Consider the following 23851-nt stretch of genomic DNA (forward strand, 5'->3'; position numbering starts at 1 on the left):
GTTAACTCTGCCTTTCAAATAAATACTTCTTATTTTTTTTAAATGATATATATTTAAGAAGTGGCAGACAAGAATACTAACATGACTTTTAACTTCAATGCTTCAATGAAGGTACTTGCATCTCTATGAAGCAGCTGCTTCAATCAAAGAGGTCAGGCCCACATATACGATTGTATAGTTGCTACCATAGATCAAATCTTCATTATTTTATACGTATGTTACTAAAAGCAAGGAAATCATAAGTTATTCCCTGCAATCAATTTCCATGTATGGTTTCCACTCATTAAAATACCACTAAATAAAACTGCTGCCAGGGACACACTACTCCCTGAGGTTATCATTTCCTGAAATCTTTGCATATCTACATTGGACAACTGAAATATACTTTGAGGACACAGGCATCAGCCTCTCAAATCTCAGTTGTACAAAAAAAAAGGACAGCCCCAACTGTTTCAATTTCATTAGGACAAGAAAGGCATCCACATTCACCTTGGAATCATATATTTGATCAAATGTTCAGTGGAGGAACTCTTTTCTTTTTTTATTAAATTATTTTTAAAACCTTAACTGATTCTTTTTTCCACTTTTTAACCTTTTTTATGAAAGAAACCTTGAAAATTATTAGAATGATAGAATACAGCAGTAAAGTACTTGGCACATTACTGAGTTAGTAACTACAGGGCGAAAACGTAAGGAACTAATTCCTTATAGGCATTCACTAAGGGGAGAAAGAGGAGGGGAACCATCCTCTTTGCAGCGGTTAGCCAAACAGTTAAGAGGCTACGAAGAGGCCTATGTAGGTCCAATAAGAGAGTGCCTGGGTTTAATTCTGGGATTCCAGCTTCCTACAAACATGGTTCCAGTGAGGCAGCTGATGCTGACTCCAGTAGTTATCTCACAGCTGCCCCACTTGGGAGACCTGAACTGTGCTTCAGGGCCTTGGTTCCCAGCTTCAGCCTGGTCATTTGCAGGAGCTGTAGGAATACTGGGATTGATCCATCTATGGGATCTGTTCTTGTTTGAAATGGCGCATGCCTGTTTCTCTTCTTTCTCTTATGAATAGTTTTTAAGACAGAAGAACAACCAATCCCTTCTCTGTTTTAACATCAACTAGTGCTTATTTTAAAAAATCACACACACACACACTCACACATAAATAAACATAAGAGACCATACCTGCTGGTGGTCATGGTCTCTCGGGAGTCGACGAGGCTGTCTGTCCCGCTGATGGGAGGGGTGGTGTGTTGCTGGAGATGCCACCATACACGGCTATGGGGGCGCTGAGAAGGTGGACATGGCTGGGAGGCCACTGGTGACCTTGGCTCCATGCGGCTAGTAGTCCATATGCTCCTAGTACATGCTACCAAATGCACTGTGGCCTCAAAACCCATCACCACTGCCCATCCAGAGGGGCAGGCGGATGAGCTCCCGCCCAGCATGGGCCTGAAACCATCCTTGTTTGAGGGGCTCTGGAGCTCCAAGGAAGGGTGCAGGCTGGCCAGTAGAAGGCTGCAGAGCAGGTGCTACAGGGAGTCTTGGCAGATGGGTAGACACAGGCATCCCTGCCTTAGTCATCGCTTAAGCTGAGGTGGAGGTGGGAGGGTACAATGAGGAAGGAAGAAGAAATAGAATCTTCTGGACATTCTTGGTCGGTGGGCCCAGTGGCCACCTGAGGCTCTGCCCCAAGGGTTGCCAGGTTAGGAGGCATTGTACTGGGCGCTACCCTTGATATCTGAGAAGGAAGGACAATGGCCCGGGGCTGCGGAGGGCCTTCTCGCCAGTCAGGAACCTGACCTGAGTCAAGCCACCAAAAGCCGTGTCTCTCCAGAAGGTGGGGTACCCGCCCACTGGCCTCCCTTGCCTCCAAGTCTAGGTCCAGGTCCCAGGAATGTGAACCAAGAAAGGCTGCCGTGGGACTCACTGAAGTGGGTCCTTCACTGTAGCTCTTGTCGGGGTCGAAGGAGGAGGTGTTCTGGTCGCCAGCATCCCAGGAGCCTGAGCCTGGCCAGTTCTCCGGACCTGCTCCTCTGAACTGTGCGCTGGCCAAGGAGACAGGCCAGCCCTTTCCACTGGCCATGGGCAGCAGGAACATCATGCTGAACTCCAGGAGATCACTGAGCACCTTGTCTGAGCCCACTGGTGCTATTATCTGGGGGTGTTTCATTCTCCGGTGGTTGCAGCCAGTGCAGGGACCAGGGCAGGCTCCTTAGACCTGCAGGGCATTGCTGGGCTCCCAGCTCCCAGAGTGCAGCGGCATGTAGCAGGGCTTCCCAGGACAAAGTGGCATCGCAGCCGAGCCCCCAAGAGTCACACGTGGGCAGCAGGGCCCTGGCCTCTTCCCCGATGCGGCCACTGAAACTGCTTCAGATTCCTGGTGTGGGAGCAGCCCCGAGCCACCTACCCAGGCCAGTCTAGCCTGTGCTTCTATGTCAAAAAGTAAATAACAAAACCTGTCCCCAATACAATGCCACACAGTACTTCTCCTCTGGTTTTCTACAAGCAGTTAATATCCAGACTATACAATTATCTCAAAAAACCCAGGGCTAAAAAAAAAACCCCAAACAACAACAAAAACAAACAAACCCAAAAAAACCACCAATTTTTAAACTAGGCTGAAGAACTTAACATACTCATATCAAAACAAGACATGCACGTGTCCAATAGTTCATGAAAAATTCTCCACATCATTAATCAACAGAAAAATGCAAGTTAAAACCAGAATAAGATTATCACCTCACTCCAGGTAGAATAACTATCATGAAGAAAACAAAAAATAAAAAAGGGTAGCACGGATTTCAATACAGGTGAAATTTTTAGTGTTTTGTGGGAAGGCAAATTAGCCCCACCATTATGGAAAATAGTATGGGAGTCTCTCCAACAAAACGGAACTGAGCAAAATCCCGCAATTCCATTACTGGGTATACGTCCAAAAGATAAGACTTCAGTGCGTCAAAAGGATATCTCCATTCCATGCTCATGGCAGTGCTACTCACAACAGCTGAAATATGGAATCGGCCTATTACTGTGATTCAGGAACTGGATGTACACAGTATGATATATCCACAAAAGACACCAAGCAATGAAATGCCACCCAGAACATATAAATAATTGTGAAGAGTGAAGAGCATCAATACCACCAGATGGCCGCTCCTAAATGATTACATATGACAACTTCGTTTTCAAGAACTAGCCCTCTCTAACCTGACTGCCATCCTGTTTCCTCAAGAAAATTTTTCGTATATTTAGAAATAGAATAAATTAGGTAAGTTTGTCTCCACTTTCATATGCAAATGTAATTTTAACTAAATTTTTCAAAAATTTTAGTTAGCATTATCATTAAGTCTTAATGCTAACATTGAGTAAAATAGGAATAAATATGGCTTACATTGGAAAAATCATTTACTGTGTGATAGAAGCACCAAAACCATTTGTAAATTCAGTCTGCATAAGCTGGAAAGAAGGAGTAATGCAGGAGGGCTGTAATAGATTCCTCATGCCTTCATTTAATAATAGATTCCTAACATCTCATCATCAACCCCTTCTTCAATGGAAATGCAAGTAGGAAAAAATGTTAAATTGGAAATTCTGGGGCCAGCGATGTGGCATAGTTGGTAGGGCCACCACCTGCGGTGCCAGCATCCCATATAGGTGCTGGTTTGAGTCCTGGTTGCTTCACTTCGATCCAGCTCTCTGCTATGGCCTGGGAAAGCAGAAGAGGATGGTCCAAGTCCTTGGGTCCCTACACCAACCTGAGAGACCTGAGGGAAGCTCCTGGCTCCAGATAGATGCAGTTCCAGCTGTTGTGGCCATTTGGAGAGTGAACCAGCAGATGGAAGACTTCTCTCTTTCTCTGCCTCTGCCTCTCTGTAACTCTGCCTTTCAAATAAATTAATTAATAAATATTAAAAACAAAGCCTGAAATTCTTATTCTCCATGATATTCATAGGCTTTTTTGCCTTACAAAGCCTACTGTTTGAGTTCTTCTACTAGGCATATGTGTGTCGTCTCCCTGAAATTGAGTATAAGCCAACCTACTTGAGGATTAAGGCCAACCCTCAACAGACCATACCTTCCATTTTCTAAACTACATACAAATTTCAACATTAAAGTAATTTAAAATATACAATGGCTACCTTTAATTCAAGCAAGCTAACAGTATATACATTATGTACCTCTCAATGCATACTAACCTCTGTATCTATGGTTTCAAAGTTATCACAATAGCTTAAACATGATTTTATGACATCAGGGCCATAGCAAAAGAATCTCAAGATGTTTTAATAATTTAAGTAAATATTTACCTTTGCCCTTAATATGCTTTCTTTCAAATGCTTCTACAACAGGTGAACCTTTAAAAGGGACTCTATGCCAATGGTTTTCATTCTATTTCAAATTGTATCCACAGGGTAAAACTCCAAATGAGATACATTTTCTATCCCAGCAGCAGAGTCTGGAACTGTTCTGTATAAAGTAAGTGAACTAAATGTTTGCCAGTAGTGATTGGAAATCTGTGACAGATATCAGTGTAGACCAGACAAACCAGAACGAGCAAGAATGGTATGGCAAAATTCTTGGTAGTTTGTCAAGAAAACCTAAAATCAGTGCTACAAATGAGGCATAGTGGGTCTATGTTACTTAGCTGTAGTAGGAAGAGGCTTCATGACTGTCACCCAAGGTTTACTGCACTTTTTGAGAAAGAAGGATGCAGTTTCAAAATCAGAGCCATTGATCTATGTTTTCTCCAAGTGAAATACCATGTTGATATTTTAGAACCTAACGTTATTTAGTTACACAATTCTGACATCAAACACCATGAGGTTTTATTTGAATTTAATGCATGACTGCATTCCTTAATTGATTCATTTAAGCACATATTCAGGTGAGGCCGTATAGAAGAGTTGGCAGGTGAGGCACAAGTGGAGGACTCAAAGGAGGGTAAGGCTGCAGTGGAGAAACAGGACAATAAGACTGGTGTGGAGGACTAGGAGAGACGTGAGGCTATCATGGAGGTCCAAAGGAAAGGCTTGTGTTGAGAACCACAGTGAAGGCTAGGCTTAGGTGGATGACTATAGGGAGGGTAGAACTGGTTGGGAGATCACCACAAGGGTTATTCCAGGGATGAGCCACAAAAGGAAGGTGAGGACAGTGTCAAGGAATAGAAAGAATGCGAGGCTGGCATAGAGAATGAGGAGAGTGAGGGTGGCATTGATGAGGAGGAGGGAGAGGGTGGCACTGAGGATGAGAAGGAAGTTGGAAGTCACAGTGGCATACAAACAGTGCAAAGCCAGGATGGAGGCCCACAAGGAAGATGAAGCTAGTGTAGATTACCACAGGAAAGGTGAAGTTATGGCAGATTTGGTGGATGAAACCCTTGTGAAGCGCTAGAAGAGTGAGGCTATAGTGGACCAACAGGAGAGTAAGATTGGAGTGGCATGGAGGACCAGGGGGAAGATGAGGCTGGTACTGACGACCAGGGGAGAGTAAGGCTGGTGTGCAAGGCCAGGAGAGTGAGGGTTGGCTGGAGGGTCAGAAGGAAAGTGATTCTAGTATGGCAGCCAGAAGGAAGCTGAACCCAGTGTGAATTACAAAGGGTGAGAGGCCAGGATGTAGGCCCCACAAGAGGTTGAGGCTGGTGTAGAGTACCACAGACAGGTTGAGGATATGGTAGAAAACTGGAAAGATGAAATGGATGTGGAAGTCTAGAAGACGGGTGCAGTTGTAGGGGGAAATAAGGGAAATGCAACGGAGGTGGAAGATAAGGATAAGGTGTGGTTGTTTTTGTGGACCAGAGGTAGAGTGAGGCTGGCCTTCACAAGAGGGTGAGGCTGGTGTGCAGGACCAACCGGGATGATGAGGCTGGTATGGAGGTGGGGAGGAAAGTGAGTCCAATGTTGTGGGCCAGAAAGAATGGGAGGATATATAGAGAGGATGGAGTGGGAGGCAAGTATGTAGGCCCTCAAGCAGGTTAAAGCTAACAAAGAGTAGGAGGGATGGTGGTGCAATGGTGGAAGACTGGGTGGATGAGGGTCCGGTAAATGACTAGAATGTAAGGCTGCAATGGAGAAAACAGAAGGAGAATGAAGGCATACACAAATTACAACATTTTTAATGACATATGAGAGTAAGTGATGCAGTTGGGAACCAAACCCTGGTTTGAAATCCAAATTCCATACATTACCAAGCACCACTTTTGATTCAATTTCCTGGTAATGCACATACAAAGGCAGTCAATGTTGACTCAGTCATCGGGTTCCTTTCCACCAATGTGGGAAGCTTGGATTGAGTTCCCGGCTCCTAGTTTGGGCCTGGCCCAGCCCAAGCAGTTGCAGGCAGTTGAGCAGTGAAGTAGCACAGGAAAGAACTCTGTTGGGATTACTTTACCAAGCAGGTCTGACCGAAGTGATTTTCCCAAAAGAACTCCATTGCATTAGAAATGGACCTGATAGGACCTGGCACTATGGCTTGGTGGGTTAAGCCACAGCCCACAATGCCAGCACCCCATGTGAGCACAGGTTCAAGTCCCAATGCTCCACTTCATTCCAGCTCCCTGCTAATCTGCCTGTGAAAGCAGCTGATGAGGGCATAAGTGCCTGGGTCCATGCACCACTTTGGGAGACCCGAATGCAGTTCCAGGCTTCTGCTTTTGGCCTGGCCTAACCCTTTCCATTGTGGCCATTTGGGGAGTGAAAGAGCAGATGGAAGATCTCCGTGTCAACTCTGCCTTTCAAACAAACAAATCTTTAATAAAACGGACCTACAGACCTGGTTCCCTGAGACCAAATGTTTTACGATAGTCAGTTTCAGTATTTCCCGACACCGATCAGCAAGTAAGCGTTCTGTATGTTGAGGAAGTATTTAGTTCTATTTAATCACCTCCTTCCCGAATTTTTCATTAACAAAGATTTACATTATATCCTTCAAATAATACAAATAAATAAAAGTTTTGTGACAGCAGCAACTTAGATGTTGCCAAATCAGTACTTACAAATCCTTGAGCCTCTAGCATTCACTTATGTGAATTTGACTGCTATTGGCTTCAATTCCTTTGATTACTTCTTATTTGGGTGGAGTACAATCTTACTATAAAGCAGAACAGATGATAATTATGTAAAACAAAGTTATAAAGACTGCCTAGCAGTTGAATAGTTAATTTACAGGAGTGAAAAGGCAGTGAAATACAGTAAAGACTGAAAACCAAAGCAGCTTTTACAAAAACACTAACGCATGTTATCAAGTTTGAATCCTCCCATGCTATCTACTCCTGCAAACACATTAACTATATTCTGTTTTTAAAAACAAAGTATTGCCGGCGCCGCGGCTCACTAGGCTAATCCTCCACCTTGCGGTGCCGGCACACCGGGTTCTAGTCCCGGTTAGGGTGCCGGATTCTATCCCGGTTGCCCCTCTTCCAGGCCAGCTCTCTGCTGTGGCCAGGGAAGGCAGTGGAGGATGGCCCAAGTGCTTGGGCCCTGCACCCCATGGGAGATCAGGATAAGCACCTGGCTCCTGCCTTCGGATCAGCGCGGTGCGCCGGCCGCAGCGCGCCAACTGTGGTGGCCATTGGAGGGAGAACCAACGGCAAAAGGAAGACCTTTCTCTCTGTCTCTCTCACTGTCCACTCTGCCTGTCAAAAAAAAAAAAACACAAAAACAAAGTATGAAACATCTGATATACACAGAGTCCATTCTTAATCTCAACTGCAAAACAGATTCTCAGCTTTCTCAAATCTGTAACACTTTCATAGGCCTTTTACTCACAACTGGGATTGTTGTCACTTCGCAGAGTTCATGACATGAAATTTAGGAAGTCAGAAAGCTGTCCTTCGCAACTGTTTCCATAATGAAACAAGGTTTGGTTGCCCCACTGAAGGATCTTAGAGAGACCATCACTCTTTTCAGGCTCCTGATTCCATGAACGTCTCCATGAACGGACAACGACAATATAATCCTTGGAATGACTCCAGCATCACATCTTTGTCTAGAAATTTGAATTACCAAGTTTTATAAAATACTGATTCTAAATGCTGCATAGTCTCACAAGTACTTTTCCCATCAGCAACCGTGAATGTTACTTTCAAAGCCTACACTAAGACCCTGCAGTCAGATTTTTCTACCACTTCTTTCAGTAAGTTCCCACATGTGAATAGAGACAACTGTATCTTAGTACTTTAGTTGTATTCTATCAAAAGACTGTAATGCTCTTAATTCCACATTGGAAACACTATTCAAAAACACCAATGGTGGCCTGTGTGTACAAAATTATTATTTAGATTCCTACCACTCCTCATGAATCTGGCCACAACAATGACTCTGGTCTGCTCATCCTCCTTGATGGTAACTCTCTTTAAAGGCAAAAAATGTGGGTCAATATGAATACTGGGTGGAATGTATGGGGAGTTGGGAATAAGAACATTCACTGAGAAAGACTGAAAACAACTACAACATTGAAAAGAATGAGGCAAGAGGAATAGAAATCACATCCTTGATCTGAAAAATATTCATGACCAGGAGCAGAAAAGTCTATGTACATCTCCTATAATTTCCCCAGCACAACTTAAACATTTTGGAACTCTTAACTTCTTCAAAGATGGAAAACAACAATATCTATCTCCTTTCCATTGTTAAGAATGACTTGTACTTGAATGCTCTTATGATTTTTTTTTAAACCTTTCATGTTTCCCTCATAATATGCCAAGAAGAAGGTGGAATACTGATGGTTATGTGAACAGACGACTTACACGGTAGTATTAGAAAATGAAAACAGTCCTTTGGTTTTTATTTCGGTGAGCCTCCTCTGACACTCCTTTATTACAGAAGCATGTAGAGATAAGAAAAAAAAAAAAAACAAAGTAACACTCTACAATCAGAATGTCTTGCTGTCTAAGATCAAGTTAAATGAAGAGAAGGCAGATCTATTACTACCTGAAATAACCTTAGTACAAACAGAACTGATGCTGCAGCATAAGATTAGGAAATGGTCCCCCAAACAATCTCCAAATTCTTCACTTTCACATATCCAGAAGCCAACCAATGGACCCTGGCTTCATAAGAACAACAGGTACAGGTTCTAACTTTGAAAGCCTTTACATGGTTTGGCTTCCAGGAAACTGGCATTGATTCAGAAAACCCATTCAACATTGCATCAGATGGCTATAACAGGATGAATCTGGAGTGGTAACAGAATTCACTGCAAAGAAGTAGAATTTTCTTCAGGCTCACTGGTGAGTACATTTCTAGCATTAAAGAACAGAGATCTAAACACCAGGAGGGACTAATCTGTAATAAAGTTACCTAATAGTAAACTTCAAGTAAATCACTGATGGGATGATTTTGTAGCATTTTTGCACCATAATGCATGGAGCCAAGGCCAAAGACAAGAAGGATCATCTCCCTACATTCCTAAAACTTAGACCAACCAATCACTGGTTCATTCCGCTTTTAAAGAGCCAATTAGTTGCCAAAATAACTAGAAATACAATATTCCAAATAGAATTAGTTAGTTTGATTATATCAGCTTCCATGTTCCTTACAAAGTGTCTCTAAATTTCCCACCAAAACATGCCTAATGCCAGCAGAACTAACGATGCAATCTGAATGGACTTATCCATTATTATGGGTGGGAAATTGAACCTGAAATGGCTAAGATGTGTAGAAGAAAACTAGTGTATGGTGGAGCCAGGACTTGCCCAGGGCAATCTAACCAGACACACCATTCTTAATCCTAATTACCGTTCAGTACTATGTGCTCCATATTTTCCATGACATTCTGTTCAGAAGGTCACTTTGTCTCTAACATCATGAGTTTATTATCCTGTGAGTAGATGAATTCTTTCCTCCTGGTACATGCATAAATGATACTAAGGCTTCTAAGGCAGCAAGACAGCTGCCGCCTGGGCCTCTAACATTGGCTCTATGGGGATCCAGCTATGGTGCAAGAAATCACACCTACTGCCCATGTGGTGAGGAAGCGAAAGTGAGCCAAGTAGAGCCACCATCTGGAAGAAATGGTTACCTTCTCCCAACTTTCAACAGCCGCGTGATGAAGGAACCATCAGCCCAGCAACCACCAGACTATAAACACAACAACTCCAAGTAAGAACCTCCCAGCCTTCCCCCAAACAGTGGGAAATTATAAGTACCATTTAAACCAAAACGTTTGGGATCACTTGTTACGTGGGGTTAGAAAATCTGAACAAATTTCTTTCTGCACCTAGGACTGCACTGTTTTTCAATATAGAACCATCTTATTTACTGTGTTTAATGCTAGGCCTGGGACTTATTATGTGATTCAATGAATCTGACAGATGTTTATGAGCACATACTATGTGCTAGGCACTTCTAACACCCTGTTGAACAAAACAAAATGTTCTGCCTTCTCAGAAAGCTTATGTTCCAATAAAGATTAAAACAATCAGAAATACAAGAGTACTTCATGAAGTTTGTGTAAAATGACATTTACATATTTACTTTGGTGCAATTTTTTTTCACATTTTGAAATATATTGCATGCTCCTAGTCTCATTCCTGAGCAATTCACCTTTTTGATAATCAGTTTTGGAATTCGACTTGTGCTTAAATTAAGTCTTTTTCTTAACTTGATTCTCTTGGGAGTTGATGTATTGCTGTTGGTGATGACATTTTGATTCAAACTTATATCTTGACTCTCCTGGTTGTTCCCAATCAGGTCATCACTTGGGGCAACTTGCAGGTCCATTTTTTTTTAAATGCATGCATGTGAACTTCAGAAAGGTCATGGAAAATCCCCTCATGAAAAACCCTTGCCAACAGACAACATGGAAGGGTTATTCTGTAACAGATGGGGATACTTGCTGTCTGCTAATTCTACTTTCTTGGAGGATAAATCATGGACCTGAGAAACAATCTTCTGATCACTTAGATCAATCTTCTTTTTGAACCTCACGTTCTTGAGATCTATTTCCACATTGCTTCCCAAACACCAATTTATCAGCATTCCCTGAGACATTACTAGTGCAAATTTCGTGTGAAAATGAGAGTAATGATCAGTAATACAAAGTAGATTCTGTCCGATACTGGATAAATCTGAGTGGATCTGGAGGTGTGGTTCAGAGGGTTCAGCTGCATTTGGGACACCAGCTTCCCATATGGGACTTAAGGTTTTGAATCCTGGCTCTTCAGCTTCTGATTCATCACCCTGCTAATTGACCTAAGAGGGCAGAAAACAACCCCAGTCCTTGGACTCCTGCCACCCATATGGGAGATCTGGAATGGGTCCCTGGCTCGTAGCTTTGGGCTAGCCAATGTGGTCACCCAGGAAGTGAATCAGTGGATAAAAAAATCTTTATCTATTAGTCTCTCTCTCTCTCTCTCTCTCTCTCTCTCTCACACACACACACACACACACACACACATACACACAATTCAAGAAATCATTCCCGGGGCCCGCACTCTGGCAAAACTGCTAAAGCCGCTGGCTGCAGTGCTGGCATTGCACATGGGTGCTGGTTTGAGTCCGGGCTGCCCCACTTCCTATCCAGCTCTATGCTATGACTTGGGAAAGCAGTAGAAGATGGCCAAAATCCTTGGGCCCCTGCATCCACATGGGAGACCAGAAGAAGCCTTGGATCCTGACTTCGGACCGGCACAGCTCTGGCCATTGCAACCCTTTGGGGAAGGAACCAGTGTTCTCACTCTCTCTGCCTTTCTGTAACCCTAGCTTTCAAAAGAATAAATATTTAACAACAACAAAGAAGCCATTCTTCAGGCATGTCCCCACATATAGCCTCAGACAAGGAATTAAAAAAACAGTCACAGACAGTTATGCAAACACAAAACAGGACACATAAAGCTTTGTAAGGGAGAACTGAATCCTAGTACATTAGAAAGATTATTGTACTTGAAAGAAAAGTGCAGATCAAGTAAAAGTCGATATAAAAGCTTTATATTGCATATTTGTTATAGAAAGACTTGGACCAATGGGCAGAGATCTCTGTGTCATCCAAAGATGTGAATATTAAAAGGTTTTCACAATTAAGGTGTTCAGAGATAAAAAGAAAATGATAATTGCAGAAAGATATAAAATTAGATTTAACAAAAGTAGATCGGGGCTAAATAGGAGACAAATTAAAACCAAAATTACATTTAAGCTTGGATAAAAAATGGCAACTCTGCATGTGCCTCCGTGCAGTATGACCAAATTTTAAAGCTTAAAAATTTACATGCTGGCATATATAAAACTTGTCCAGATCAAATTAAATGGGACATTTGGAGGGCTAAAATATTAACTTAATTCACATACATTGTATTTAAAAACCATGCAAAACCTAAATCATTAATCCTAGAGTTTTAAAAAGGGAAATTTCATGAATGAACACTTAGTAGACTTTATCAAGTCAGTGTCTCCTGATAACAGATTCAATTCAGGTACTTGTGTATTCAGCAGTAAACACAAATGGTTTTGATTAATTCCAGGGAGCAAGAGACAGCAGGAACAGGAACCAGCACAAAACCTAGAGAGAAGGCAGAAGGTCACAGAGAACCCTACTCCTTTCAACTTATCTCACTCCACATTCCTACTTCCCTAGCCATGCCAAACCAGAATGCATCTCTCCACAATCAACAGGCAGATACTTCTATGAACCTGGAAACTGTCTGCATAACTGCTCCTCACGTGGGCTAGCACTGAGGCACAGCAGAGTAACCACGGCCTGTGATGCCAGCATCCCAGAAGGGCACTGGTTCCAGTTCCAGCTGTTCCACTGCTGATCCAGCCTCCAGCTAATGCGCCCAGCAAGGCAGCAGATGTCTCAATAGTCAAGCCCTCCCACCAACACGGAAGACCTCAACGGAGTTCCAGGCTCACAGCTTTTGCTCTGGCGAGCCCTGGCAATGGCAATCATTTAGGGAGTGAACCAGTGGATGGAAGACCCCAGGCCCTCGTCACTCTCTCACTATCTGTACTGTGCCTTTATGTCTTTTAAATAAATAAAAGCAAAAAAAAAAAAACAGTTTTCAAAAGTCAACCATTAAGTGCAAAAATTTTTTTTCATCACTTTGCTTCCTACCCAAAACACCCCAGAGAAACATAATTTTACTAGTATTAGTCTGCTTTTTGACTATCAGCCACACACACACACACACACACACACACAGACTACAGAACAGGCCAGAACCTTGCAGAAGCTGCCAAGTGTCAGGTTGTTTCTGACATAGTGTCGTACAAACTTTGAAGTAAAGACTGAACAGAAAGTCTCGTGCTAACTGCAAGGAAAAGGGGTGCAGAGCAGTGCCTCCTCACACGGGGCACCAAATGTAAGGGAAAGGGTACAGATCAACAGTAGTCAGAATAAAAAGACTCACAGACAGATAGAATTTAGCCAAAGAAAAGAAACTCCCAGAAGTGGACAAACTGCCAGTGAGCCCAGACCGAACACGTGGCAGAGGGCCCAGACCCCAGTAGGAAGGGCCTTTTTATATCTTAGGTGGGCTCAGGGTGGGTGTGGGTGGCAGAGGGTGGAGATGAGTGTCTCTATACAAGTTCTTCAAGTTTGGCCTCCTGGCTTCCAAACCTGGGGAAGAATGCAGGCGGTGGGGGGAAGAACAATAGGATGTGAGACGAAACTGGTCTCTTGAAAGAAGGCATGAGCAATCAGAGCTTTTTTAAAATGGCAGAGGCATCTGTCCTTGTTCCATCAATCCTGATTTTGAGTACAGATAAAGAGGTGGGGCGCTGGTTTCCTTCTGGCTACTTCCTGCTGATGTGGGGCGCAGACGAGGAGCAGGGTATCTATACACTGAATCGGACTGATTGGAGAAGGAGAGAGCAAGCAGCCTTGTGTTGCTCCCAGTCAAACCCTCCTGTAAGGGGTTTTGAAACGTGTTAGTTATACATGGTAGGAATGGCAGCAGATGATTACGAGGACAAAAAGACAAATCGGAAACACTACCCATGGTGGGGACGATGCCAAAATGAGGACAATGGGGGATATAGGAAAGCAAGAGTCCTGTCCAGTTCATGGGAAGACAGGTTTATGCCTGACCGCTCTGTTTTGTGTAGGGTGTCTAACAAGCAGATTAGCTACACAGGGTGCAAACCACAGGACAGAGTCATTGTTACAGGATCTAAGAAAGGAGGGAGTTTTCCCATTGAGACGCAAACGGAAACTGACAGAAGGGGTTCAGTAGTAATTCAGTGTGTTTTGAGGCATGGCCAAGGAATCTGTGAGGTCCAGACCTGTGTGTCTCTTCACATGGAGCCCTGGATGAGACACAGTAAGGGAGGTGTGAAGCTCCTAGTGAAGACACCCCGTTGACTTCCACCACCTTGCTGGCTGGGGAGGAGGGCTGTCCTGAACAGGAGGTTAGTATCGAATAGGTGGCGTCTGCCTTGATTGGTACTGACCCTAGGCTGTCCTCCTGATGGCGGTGGTTACTTGGGGAGCTGGGCAGAGGGAAAGGCTTTTTAGCCTGGGGCCAAGAGGGTCTGCGGTTCTGACCCAGGAGTCCTTCAACCCCGAGGGCAGTTCCGCTTCCAGTGGCCTGGCTCTTGTCAGAGCCGACAGGGCTCTTCATGACAGCTACTTGCCCAATGCTCTGACTCCTCATTTCCTAAACATGTGCATTCAAGGGTGGACTGGCCTTGTTGGGTCTCCTTGATGGCAGATCACGGTGTAAAGCAGCCATTAATTGGCCTGCCACCTATCCTTACATTGCTCCTGCTGCCTCACTCGCTCCTCTTTCTCCTGGTCTCTGGTGAAGTAGAACACAGAAGCAGCCTTTAGGAATGTCAGCCAAGGGGGTGCTCAATCCCATCCCTAGTCTCTGGTGGCCTGAGCTATAAATCTACGGTCACAGGCATGTTACGACAATATTCTTCCTGTGAGGTAAGACAAAACCAATGAGGAGAGTTATGTTCTTCTATGTAAGATCAAAACATTAAGACCACCCTATGCAAACTGTCTAATACAAGGTCTAAAGATCAAACTGATGGGGAGTTCTGCAGAATACAATCAGTTTCCCATCTTGAAGAGACTAGAGAAATGAGGGAACAAGTCAGGTTTTCCAGATTGCTTACTGTCAGTTACTTAAAATCCAGTGAAAACTTAGCAAACATTTTAGCTGTCAAATAACTTAAGAAAACATTTACCGAAAGGTCCAATGCCTTCAACCAATTTTAAGAGTGCATATAGTTGGATATACTTCTCAAATATCTAACACAAGTGTAACCCAACTGAAACAGAGAGCTGTTAATAAATTTTCCCATGAAGACATACAATACGTGCATATATATGACCCAGTACAGGAGAGAACGACAAAACATTGCATCTCTCTAGCGCAGAGATTTTTGTCTGCCACTAGACTAGGGAGGGGAAAAGGTGGAAGACAACTAGGCCTGGAGCATTCTTTGGAACAAAGTTGCTCAGGACTTACCCCTGCTCCTCAGTTGTTTTTTTTTTTTTTTTTGACAGCTCTGCAAAATACATTATTAGAGATGGCTGGAGCAGAGGTTCTGTCTCTGTGCAAGAGAGAACTTAGATGTGAGAGGAGCAGTGTGAGATGCAGCTCCATTACGTTACGTTTTAGGATTTTCGGGTTCATAGGAGGGGGGAAGTGACAGGTAGAGAAGACTATTTTAGTTAGGACAGAGAGGGGGACTGTAAAGAGAGTAGGGGCTGAGCTTGTGGGACAGAGGGCAGAGTGTGGGAGTCTGGGTGGTGGTGCTGACGTCAGGTTTCATTGCATCTGAGCAGCAGGCAGAGTCCTTTCTTAAGCTCTTGTTGGGGGACATGCTGAGCACCACACAGACCCTGACAGGTGGGCAGAAGTGAGAAAGGCCCTTAGTTGAAGTTGACAGTGCATTGTCTTTGGAGCTTGGCATGTCTCAGGTGCAGAGCTTTCCAGAGCAATACACATTCGGCTAGCCTTTACACTATCTTTCTACATCCAGGGGGAGGGACTGGACTGGCAGAGGAGACTGGAGGGGAGAGGTCAGGAAAAGGAAAGAGGCAGTTTTGGCTGCCAGTGACAGGAGTGGGGAAGAGCCAGACAGGGGACAAGGGTAAGGAGAGGGTCATGGTCCCGAGGCTGCAGCATCCTTGAGAGAACAGTGGAAGGGAAAGTCGAGGGTGCGTGGGGAGATTCCAAGTGTTTCTCTGGTTTGTGGGCTTGGAATGAGAAGAGCTGACCTCAGAGGAGGCTTAATGAAGGGGAATCAGGTGGGTCGGCCAGACAGGAATCACCAGATGGACGCTTGGGAGGACCCTGGGGTGGGCAGGGAGGAGGGTCACACTCCTGTTCCAGGATCTCAGAGAGGATGGTATGAGGGAGGGGCGGAGAGCTTACAGAGAGTTTTAGCTCCCTCAGGAAGAGCAGGAGAAAGAAAATTCAGAGAAGAGGCTGGAAGGGTGGTCACTTTCCTTGTTGCCAATGGAGAGGCAAAAGGAGGCGCTAGAGAAAGAGGGGGAATGGAGTGAGCAAAGGCCTGTGTTCCTGAGAGGCCAACTTATCAGGTGCGGGAGAAAGGAGGGGTGGGCAGGCTGATGATTTAAGGGGTGGCTCCAGGCCTTCTTCCTCCATGAGAAATCAGAGTGAGAGTTGACCCCAATGGAGGAAAAAGGCTTGGAATAGGGGCTTCTGACCATTTGCCTTTTCTCTGTGTGAAGTTATCAAAATCTTAAAAGAGAATTTTGAAACAAAAAAACCCAAATTCACGCTGAGGTGGAATAATAGCTTTGGCTTTGTCTCCCCCTTCAGTCCCCAGCTTGTGCAAGTCTCTTCAGAGGCAGGCCAGAAGGGAGTTGAAATTTGGAGCCCATGGATTAAGCAAACTATGGTCTGAGGGAAGAGGTTCTTGTAGCAGGGCTTCCCTGGGAAAGAATCACCTCAACCGAGAACTTCAGTCCTGAGTCCTCTAAGAGGAGACAGCGATAGAAACCAACTAAACACCCAGGCCCTACGAGGGGGGATGAACTGGTCACGAGCATCGACCCAGCAGGAATGCGGTGAGAATGACCTCCTTTACCAATCTGATGGGCTGAGAACTAGGTCCGACGTGGGAATGTAGTGATGAGATCAGGCAAAGGCTCTGGCTGTGAATTCGCTCAAAATGAGAAGTGCAAGCGGGAGTGAGAAAATGTTCTGAATAGGATCTTCCAGGTCAGAAGGGAAAAAGGAGATTGTAGGAAAGAGAAGGTTAGGGGCTGGAGAAGACACTAAAAAGGGGAAGAATTTGTCCAGATGAAGGGTGGGGGAGTCACAGCTCTCACCCAGAGAATACAAGAGTGGCAGACTGGGGCAAGATGCCAGCCCCTCCTTCTCACACGGGGCATAAGCAAAAGGGTGCAGATCAGAGAAAAGACAGAATACAAACTCACAGCCAGACAAAGCTTATCCAAAGAAAATAAATCCACGGAGATGGGTGACCAAATGCCAGCATGTGTGCGCATGCACACACACACACACAATATACAGCAGGGTGCCCAGACCCCAATTGGCTGGGCCATTTTTTTTATCTTAGGTGCACTAGGGGTGGGGGGGCAGTAAACAGAGGTGAGCTTCTCCATACAAGTTTTTCAAGTTTGGCCTCCTGGCTTCCAAACACGGGGCAGAGTGCAGGGGGTGGGGTGGAGAACACCATGTTGTGAGACTATACTGGTCCCTTGAGAGAAGGTTAAGGGTAACAGATACCTAAAATGGCTGAGGCTTCCGTCCTTGTTCCATCACTACCTACCTATGTCAAATATACACACACTGAATGTCTTGCTAACAGCAGGTAGAATCATCTCTGCTGTCAAGCATTAGTTCTACTGCTGGGCATTAGATGGCTTGGCCCCAGGATATTAACTCAACTACTTAATGTACACGCAGATCACACTGTTTGTGGGTCTAGGGAGATGATGGTGAAGAAAACTAAGATAGGTATCCAAGCCAGGTATACCGCATGTATGGCAGCAATCCAACCTCACCCAGCATATGAGAGTGGAATCAGAACTTGCAAAACACGCATTCCAACATTGGGTGCCAGTGTCCCGAGTAATAACAAATGATTCTTCCTTGACATTGTACATCCAGTTGAATAAATCTAGTAATTTATGGCATTAATGACCAAGCATTTACTTAACTGCTTTAAAATATTATATATACAGGATTTCAGTCAAATTTGTAACACTCACAAGAAAACATACACAAAAACTCAGGAGTGTGCCCAGTGCAATCAAAGTACAGGTACTCGAACTTAAACCCAACTAAAAGACTACTTCACATATTAGTTAAGGGTACAGGTAGGTATTACTATTCCCTGAATGCTAAAAGTACTCCTGGTCAGTCCTCTCAGACTGGCACTGTCAACATCAACTCTCTGCTGAATCCACTATGTAAATACTAACTACAGGTGTATAAAACAAGTTTTATAAAGTGATCTGGAAAGGTTTTATACAACCCTAGTACTTCATGGCATAAAAATTTCCTCCTATGGAAAAGCAGCAACTGACTCAATGACCGGATTTGATGTGATTTTATTTTTCCTCCATTCCCTGTATTGTCTAAGTCTTCTATAGTGAATGCGCACTTACAAAGAATAAAATTAAAATGAGCTGCACTCTATAGCTCAGGGTCCCATCAATCCCGACCTTGCTTTGCATAAATAGTGTACAGCAGAAATCAGGCACATCAAACTTTCTTTATAGAACTACAAGAGAGTGGCGAATCTAGATAGTACACTCCAGAACTGCACTGTCCCAGCCAGTGGCTACTGCCAATCATGGGTGACATGCTGGACACACTACATGTGACGAGTCCAAGCTGAAATGGGCTGTAAATGCAAAATATGCATTGGATTTTAAACACTTTGGTCCCCAAAAACGTAAAGAAACCCCTTAATAGTTTTCAGCATATCAATTAAATGTTGAAATGATAGTACTTTGGGTATATTAGGCTAAAAAACCACTGAAGTTGATTTCACATCATTTTCAGATGAGGATACTAGAAGTGAACACGCAGTTTGCACTAATTCATATTTTCACTGTGAAGTGCAGCTCTAGGACAAAATTATTCAAGTAAAGCCAGCAGCATGGCCATCAGTTGGGATCCTGTTCAAAGACAGATCTTTGGGCCCCAGCCCCGAAGTGCTAAGCAGAATATGCATTTTAACAAGACCCCCGTTTGTTCAATATACACACTGAATGCTGAGTGGCACTGTTAAAGAAAACCTGTATTTTCCCTACGTGTGACAATCTCACTTTTTAAAAATTTATCTATTTATTAAAAGGCTACAACGGGTCATGACAATTCTAGACAACAAGAACACAAGGAGGATAAAAAATGCAAAAACAAATTTCATTACCATTACCTGTTTTGGTGGAGTTTCTATTCCACAGAAGATAACAAATTAAAAATAACAATCCAGTTCTACTATGAACGCTTGTTTTTAGAAATGCAACTTTGTGCAAAAACAACTGATGTATCATGGATTTTCAAACCAACCCATTAATGCACCAAGAACATATCATAGTGTCTGTGCAAAACTGCCAGTATCAATAGAAAAAAAGACTGAAAATCAATTAAAATACCATAGAGTGTCTACTGAGCCACAAGATGTTAGGAAAATCTAAAGGTATCCACTTAAAAAGTGTACCAAAATAAGTAACTTAGAGAATGCTAAAAATATACAAGAAACATTTCAATCTGAAATGTAGCACGCAGAGAAAAAACAGCAAATGACAAAATTAGTGTAAAATTAGTGCACAAGAATACTGTGCTGATACAGACAACGGACTCATTTAGAGGAAGAAGCTGCTGTTCTGGTCTCCAAAGTCCTTTCCTATATTCCACTGCACCTGACGATTCTACAGAGATGCATTACTCAAAACTAAAACAAGCAGTTACTCACGTTCCCATGTTTCTGACTGATTATAATTCAATAAAATTCTGACTGATTCTACTTTAATAAAAGGAATTGAGCCCACAGGAAACTGAAAAAAGGTCTGATTCTCTCTGCTCCACACTCCCACTTAGTTATCTGCCACCCAAGAGAATTTATACAGAGAACCTGTTACTTATTCACAAGACTATACCAAAACATCCTTATGTGTGATTAACATCCAAAAATGTGAATTTATGAAGAGCTACTAGTGGAAGTGGGGTACATAGGCACTCAAAGATTTGCTGAATAAACAACAACAAGCCTGTGAGCTCAGAGAATGAAAGAAAATTTTATCTGATTAAATTAAGTATAAGCCATATTGGCCTCCTTCTTTTAAATGAAATAAAAAATATAGTTAATTTGAAGAACAGCTGATGGTAAATCAGATTTTTTTTTTATTTTTCAAATGCTGTTTGTATATCCTCTGTATTTCTCTCCCATTTTACACTGTCAGGAACTAAGGTATAGACAAAGAACTGTTAAGTTACATATAGGCATTAATACTAAAAGTATACAAATACTCATTCACTTTGAAAAAAATCATCTCATTTCCAAGAAAATATAGAACAGATCCAACATGGCTGAATACGGTATAGCAACAACAACACGTTGCGGCCATTTGGGGAGTGAACCAGGGAAAGGGAAGACCTTTCTCTCAGTCTCTCCCTCACGCTATCTGTAACTCTACCTCTCAAATAAATAAAATCCTTAAAGAAAATTCATATGGAATCACAAAAGGCCACAAATAGTTGGAGCGACCTAGAGTAAGAAAGCCCAACCTGCATGAATCATAATACTCGGTTTCATAGGATTCTACAAAGTTACAGTAATTAAAACAGCTTAGTAATGGCATAAAATCCAACGTGTAGCTCAATGGAACAGAAGAGAGAGCCCAGAATTTAATCCACATACAGATAGCCAGTTGACTTCTGACAAAAGTGCTCAGACCATACAGTGGAGTTAAGGATAATATTTTCAAAATGGTGCTGGCAAAACCGGATGCATATACGTAGAAGAACGAAAGTAGTTCTGTATCTCTCTTCACATACAAAAATCAACTGAAGATACATCAAAGACCCAATTTAAGACCTGACATTATGGACATTATGAGGTTGCTGGAAGAAAACGTAAGGGAAACACTCAAAGACGTTGGTGTAGGAACAACTTCTTGGATGGGAACCCCGAAGCACAGGCAACAAAAGTAAAACTAAGGAAATAGGACTATATCGAACTCAGAAACAAAGGACGTGACAATTCGAGTGGAGAGACATCCAGCAGAATGGAAAAAAATAGTTGCAAACCATCTATCTGCCAAGGATTAATATCCCAAATATATATGCAACTTAAAAAAGTCAACAACAACAAAATCAATCCAGTTCAGGAATGGAAAAGGACTTCAACAGACAATTCTCAGAAAGAAGAAATACAAATGACAAACGAACATACAGCAAAATGCTCAACATCTCCAGGCTTCAGGGAAATGCAAATCAAAACCCCAAAGAGATATCTCCTCACCCCTATTAGAATGGCTGAAATCCAAACAACAGAGTAACAAATGCTGCAAAGGATGTGGGGGAAAAGGAACACTTAGACACTGCTGGGAGGAATCTCACGGAATCAAACAGGAAGAAATGTTTGTGTGTATCAGTACTGCTGCAAATACAGTTTGTCAAACTTTGTTTTATGCCTTTGTGTAACCGATGGTTAAGAATGTTATCCTACCACAATTTTAATGATCTATAATTACTTAAAGATTTACCACATAGGGATGAAACGATCATTTTTCTAGTCAATTACTGTTTACAGTCTTTGTCTATAGTCTCACTAAACTGGTATAATTTCGTTTTTTACTCATTAAACTTATCTAGTAAAGTATTAAGCCTTTTTACTGCAATGTAATTTGAAAATTGGCTCAAAATCTAAACCAAAGACAGAAAGAAAAAGGAGAAGGAAACACAGTGGAAAGGAGAAAGGGGGAGGGAGGAAGGCAATATCATTGTGTTCTTACAGTTGTGTCTACAAAGCACACTGAGTCTGCTAAACACTAATTAAAAGAAAAGAAATACACAGAAAACCAATGCACATTAATTTGTTCTCCACAACACCGCTTACCCATTTGCCAAACTGCAAAAATTCAATATAGAACTAACAAAATAAGGTACATTCAATAAATAACAATTATTGAAATTATTAACTATAAACAAGATATGTTAAAAAAACTACATATACTGTCACGAAACTTCGCATAGTACCAAAGCATTTACATAAGGTGTGTACACATGAAAAAAGATGAAGATTATTTGCAGAGAAAGAAATGTATGAAGGAAATGAAATTAAAACACGTTGTAAATTCTTAACTTCCTTTTAAAACTGTTAACTAAACTGTAATGATTTTTAGAATTCAGAGGGGCAAGGATTTGAAATCTTGGTTACCAAGCCAATTAAGGTCACCTGCATTCCATCCTTGAAGTACCCAGGTTCAGTATCCACCTCCGGCTCCTGACTCTAGCGGATTCCTATTAATGTGGATGGAGAAGGCAGTTGTGACGGCTCAAGAAATCGGGTACCTGTTTCTGGCTCCTGAGTCTAGCTTCCTGTAATGTGGACCTGGAGGGCAGTGGATAGGACCCAGGCATTTGGGTACCCATCACCCTTGCTGGGAACACGGAATGAGTTCTCCAACCCTCAACTCTGCCAGACTCAGGCCCAGTAGTTGTGAGAATTAGAAAGTCAACCAGCAGATGAGAACCCTCTTTATGTCTGTTTCCTGCACTGTGTGTGTGTGTGTGTGCATGTACCTGCATGGGCATGAGTATCTGCCTCTGAAATAAATCTTAAGAATAGATAAAGATCACCCACTTTTCAAGAATTTTAGCTTTAAGAGGCAAAGAGACGGAGCCCTCCCATTTACTCCCTCACTCCTTAAATGCCTGCAGCAGCTAGGACTGGGTCAGGCTGAAGTTAGGAGCCAGGAACTCAGTCTCCCACCTAGCTGACAAGTACCCAGACACTTTTGCCATCACCTGATATCTCCCCAGGACACACACTAGCGGGAAAACTGGAACTGGAAATGGATCCAGCATTCAAATCCGGGCACTGGGACACAGGGCACAGACATCCCAAGGAGAAACTTATTAGCTCCCACATCATATGTGCGCCCCCAAGAATCTGACAAATGACACCCAAAGGCTGTTAGCCTAAAGCTAGTGAAACCTCCCTTGCAACTGACTGCCTATCTTCCTTCCCCTTCATGTTGTATAATATGACTGTTATGACCAATTTTCCTCCCCAACCTGTTCATCTGTAGTGCCTACCTGATGCTGACGCCACTGCCATCTCAAGCCGCCACTGCCGCCGGCCTCTCTCTTCCGCTGCCCAACGCAGAGCCCCCGCCGCCGCCTGCTTCGCTGCTGCCCATGGCGTCAGCACTGCCACTCCTACCTGCTTCCTCGCCGGCCGCCGACGCTCCTGACCACCAGACTCTGCGCCAGAATGGCCCTGCCGCCGCATCTTTCCTCGCCGCCGCCACTGCCTGCCCACGAACGGCGCTGTCCAAAGCAGGACGCCCCACGGGACGCCCACGATGACACCCACCACTTCCTGGTTCTCCTGGTCCTCGGCCGCTTCTGCCGCCAGCGAAGACTGAGGTTTCCCGCCTAGGAAGCCCAGGCTTCAGTTAGGCCGGGACAGAGCGGCCCTTCCCCGCCCAGGACGCCCGACACGGAGCCGCCACCTCTATCCGCGCCACCCCTCACCCTCGCTACCGCCGCCTCCTTCACCGCCACTGCCCAGGCCTACACCAACACCGGCCCCACCTACCTCTGCCTCCTCGCTGCCCGCCGACTTCTCTGTTTCGTAGAGGAATCGCTCCCGCCACCGCCGCACCCTTACTCGCTGCTGCCCGCCGATGAACTGAGTCGCCCTGCACACAACGTTTACATGACCCCGACGCTACG

At 43.6% G+C, this 23851-nt stretch overlaps 2 protein-coding genes across 2 annotated transcripts in view; both read right to left on the minus strand.

Annotated features, from left to right (window-relative positions):
• LOC103352179 (putative ankyrin repeat domain-containing protein 20A3) overlaps window positions 1-217 on the minus strand; it is a 144980-nt gene extending 144763 nt beyond the window's left edge. The window contains exon 1 of the mRNA XM_070055922.1: window positions 82-217. The gene's annotated coding sequence lies outside the window, so the exon portion shown is untranslated. The remainder of the gene's footprint in view (window positions 1-81) is intronic.
• LOC138845031 (transcription factor E2-alpha-like) lies at window positions 87-23547 on the minus strand. Its single transcript, XM_070055938.1, has 2 exons — window positions 1177-23547; window positions 87-221 (listed from the first exon to the last, which is right to left on the minus strand). The coding sequence occupies exon 1, from the start codon at window positions 2162-2164 to the stop codon at window positions 1568-1570; it is 597 nt and encodes a 198-aa protein (XP_069912039.1). The 5' UTR covers window positions 2165-23547; the 3' UTR covers window positions 87-221; window positions 1177-1567.
• Between the last annotated feature and the right edge of the window lie 304 nt (window positions 23548-23851).

Source organism: Oryctolagus cuniculus, chromosome 13, assembly GCF_964237555.1.
Source record: "Oryctolagus cuniculus chromosome 13, mOryCun1.1, whole genome shotgun sequence".
Lineage (NCBI taxonomy): Eukaryota > Metazoa > Chordata > Mammalia > Lagomorpha > Leporidae > Oryctolagus > Oryctolagus cuniculus.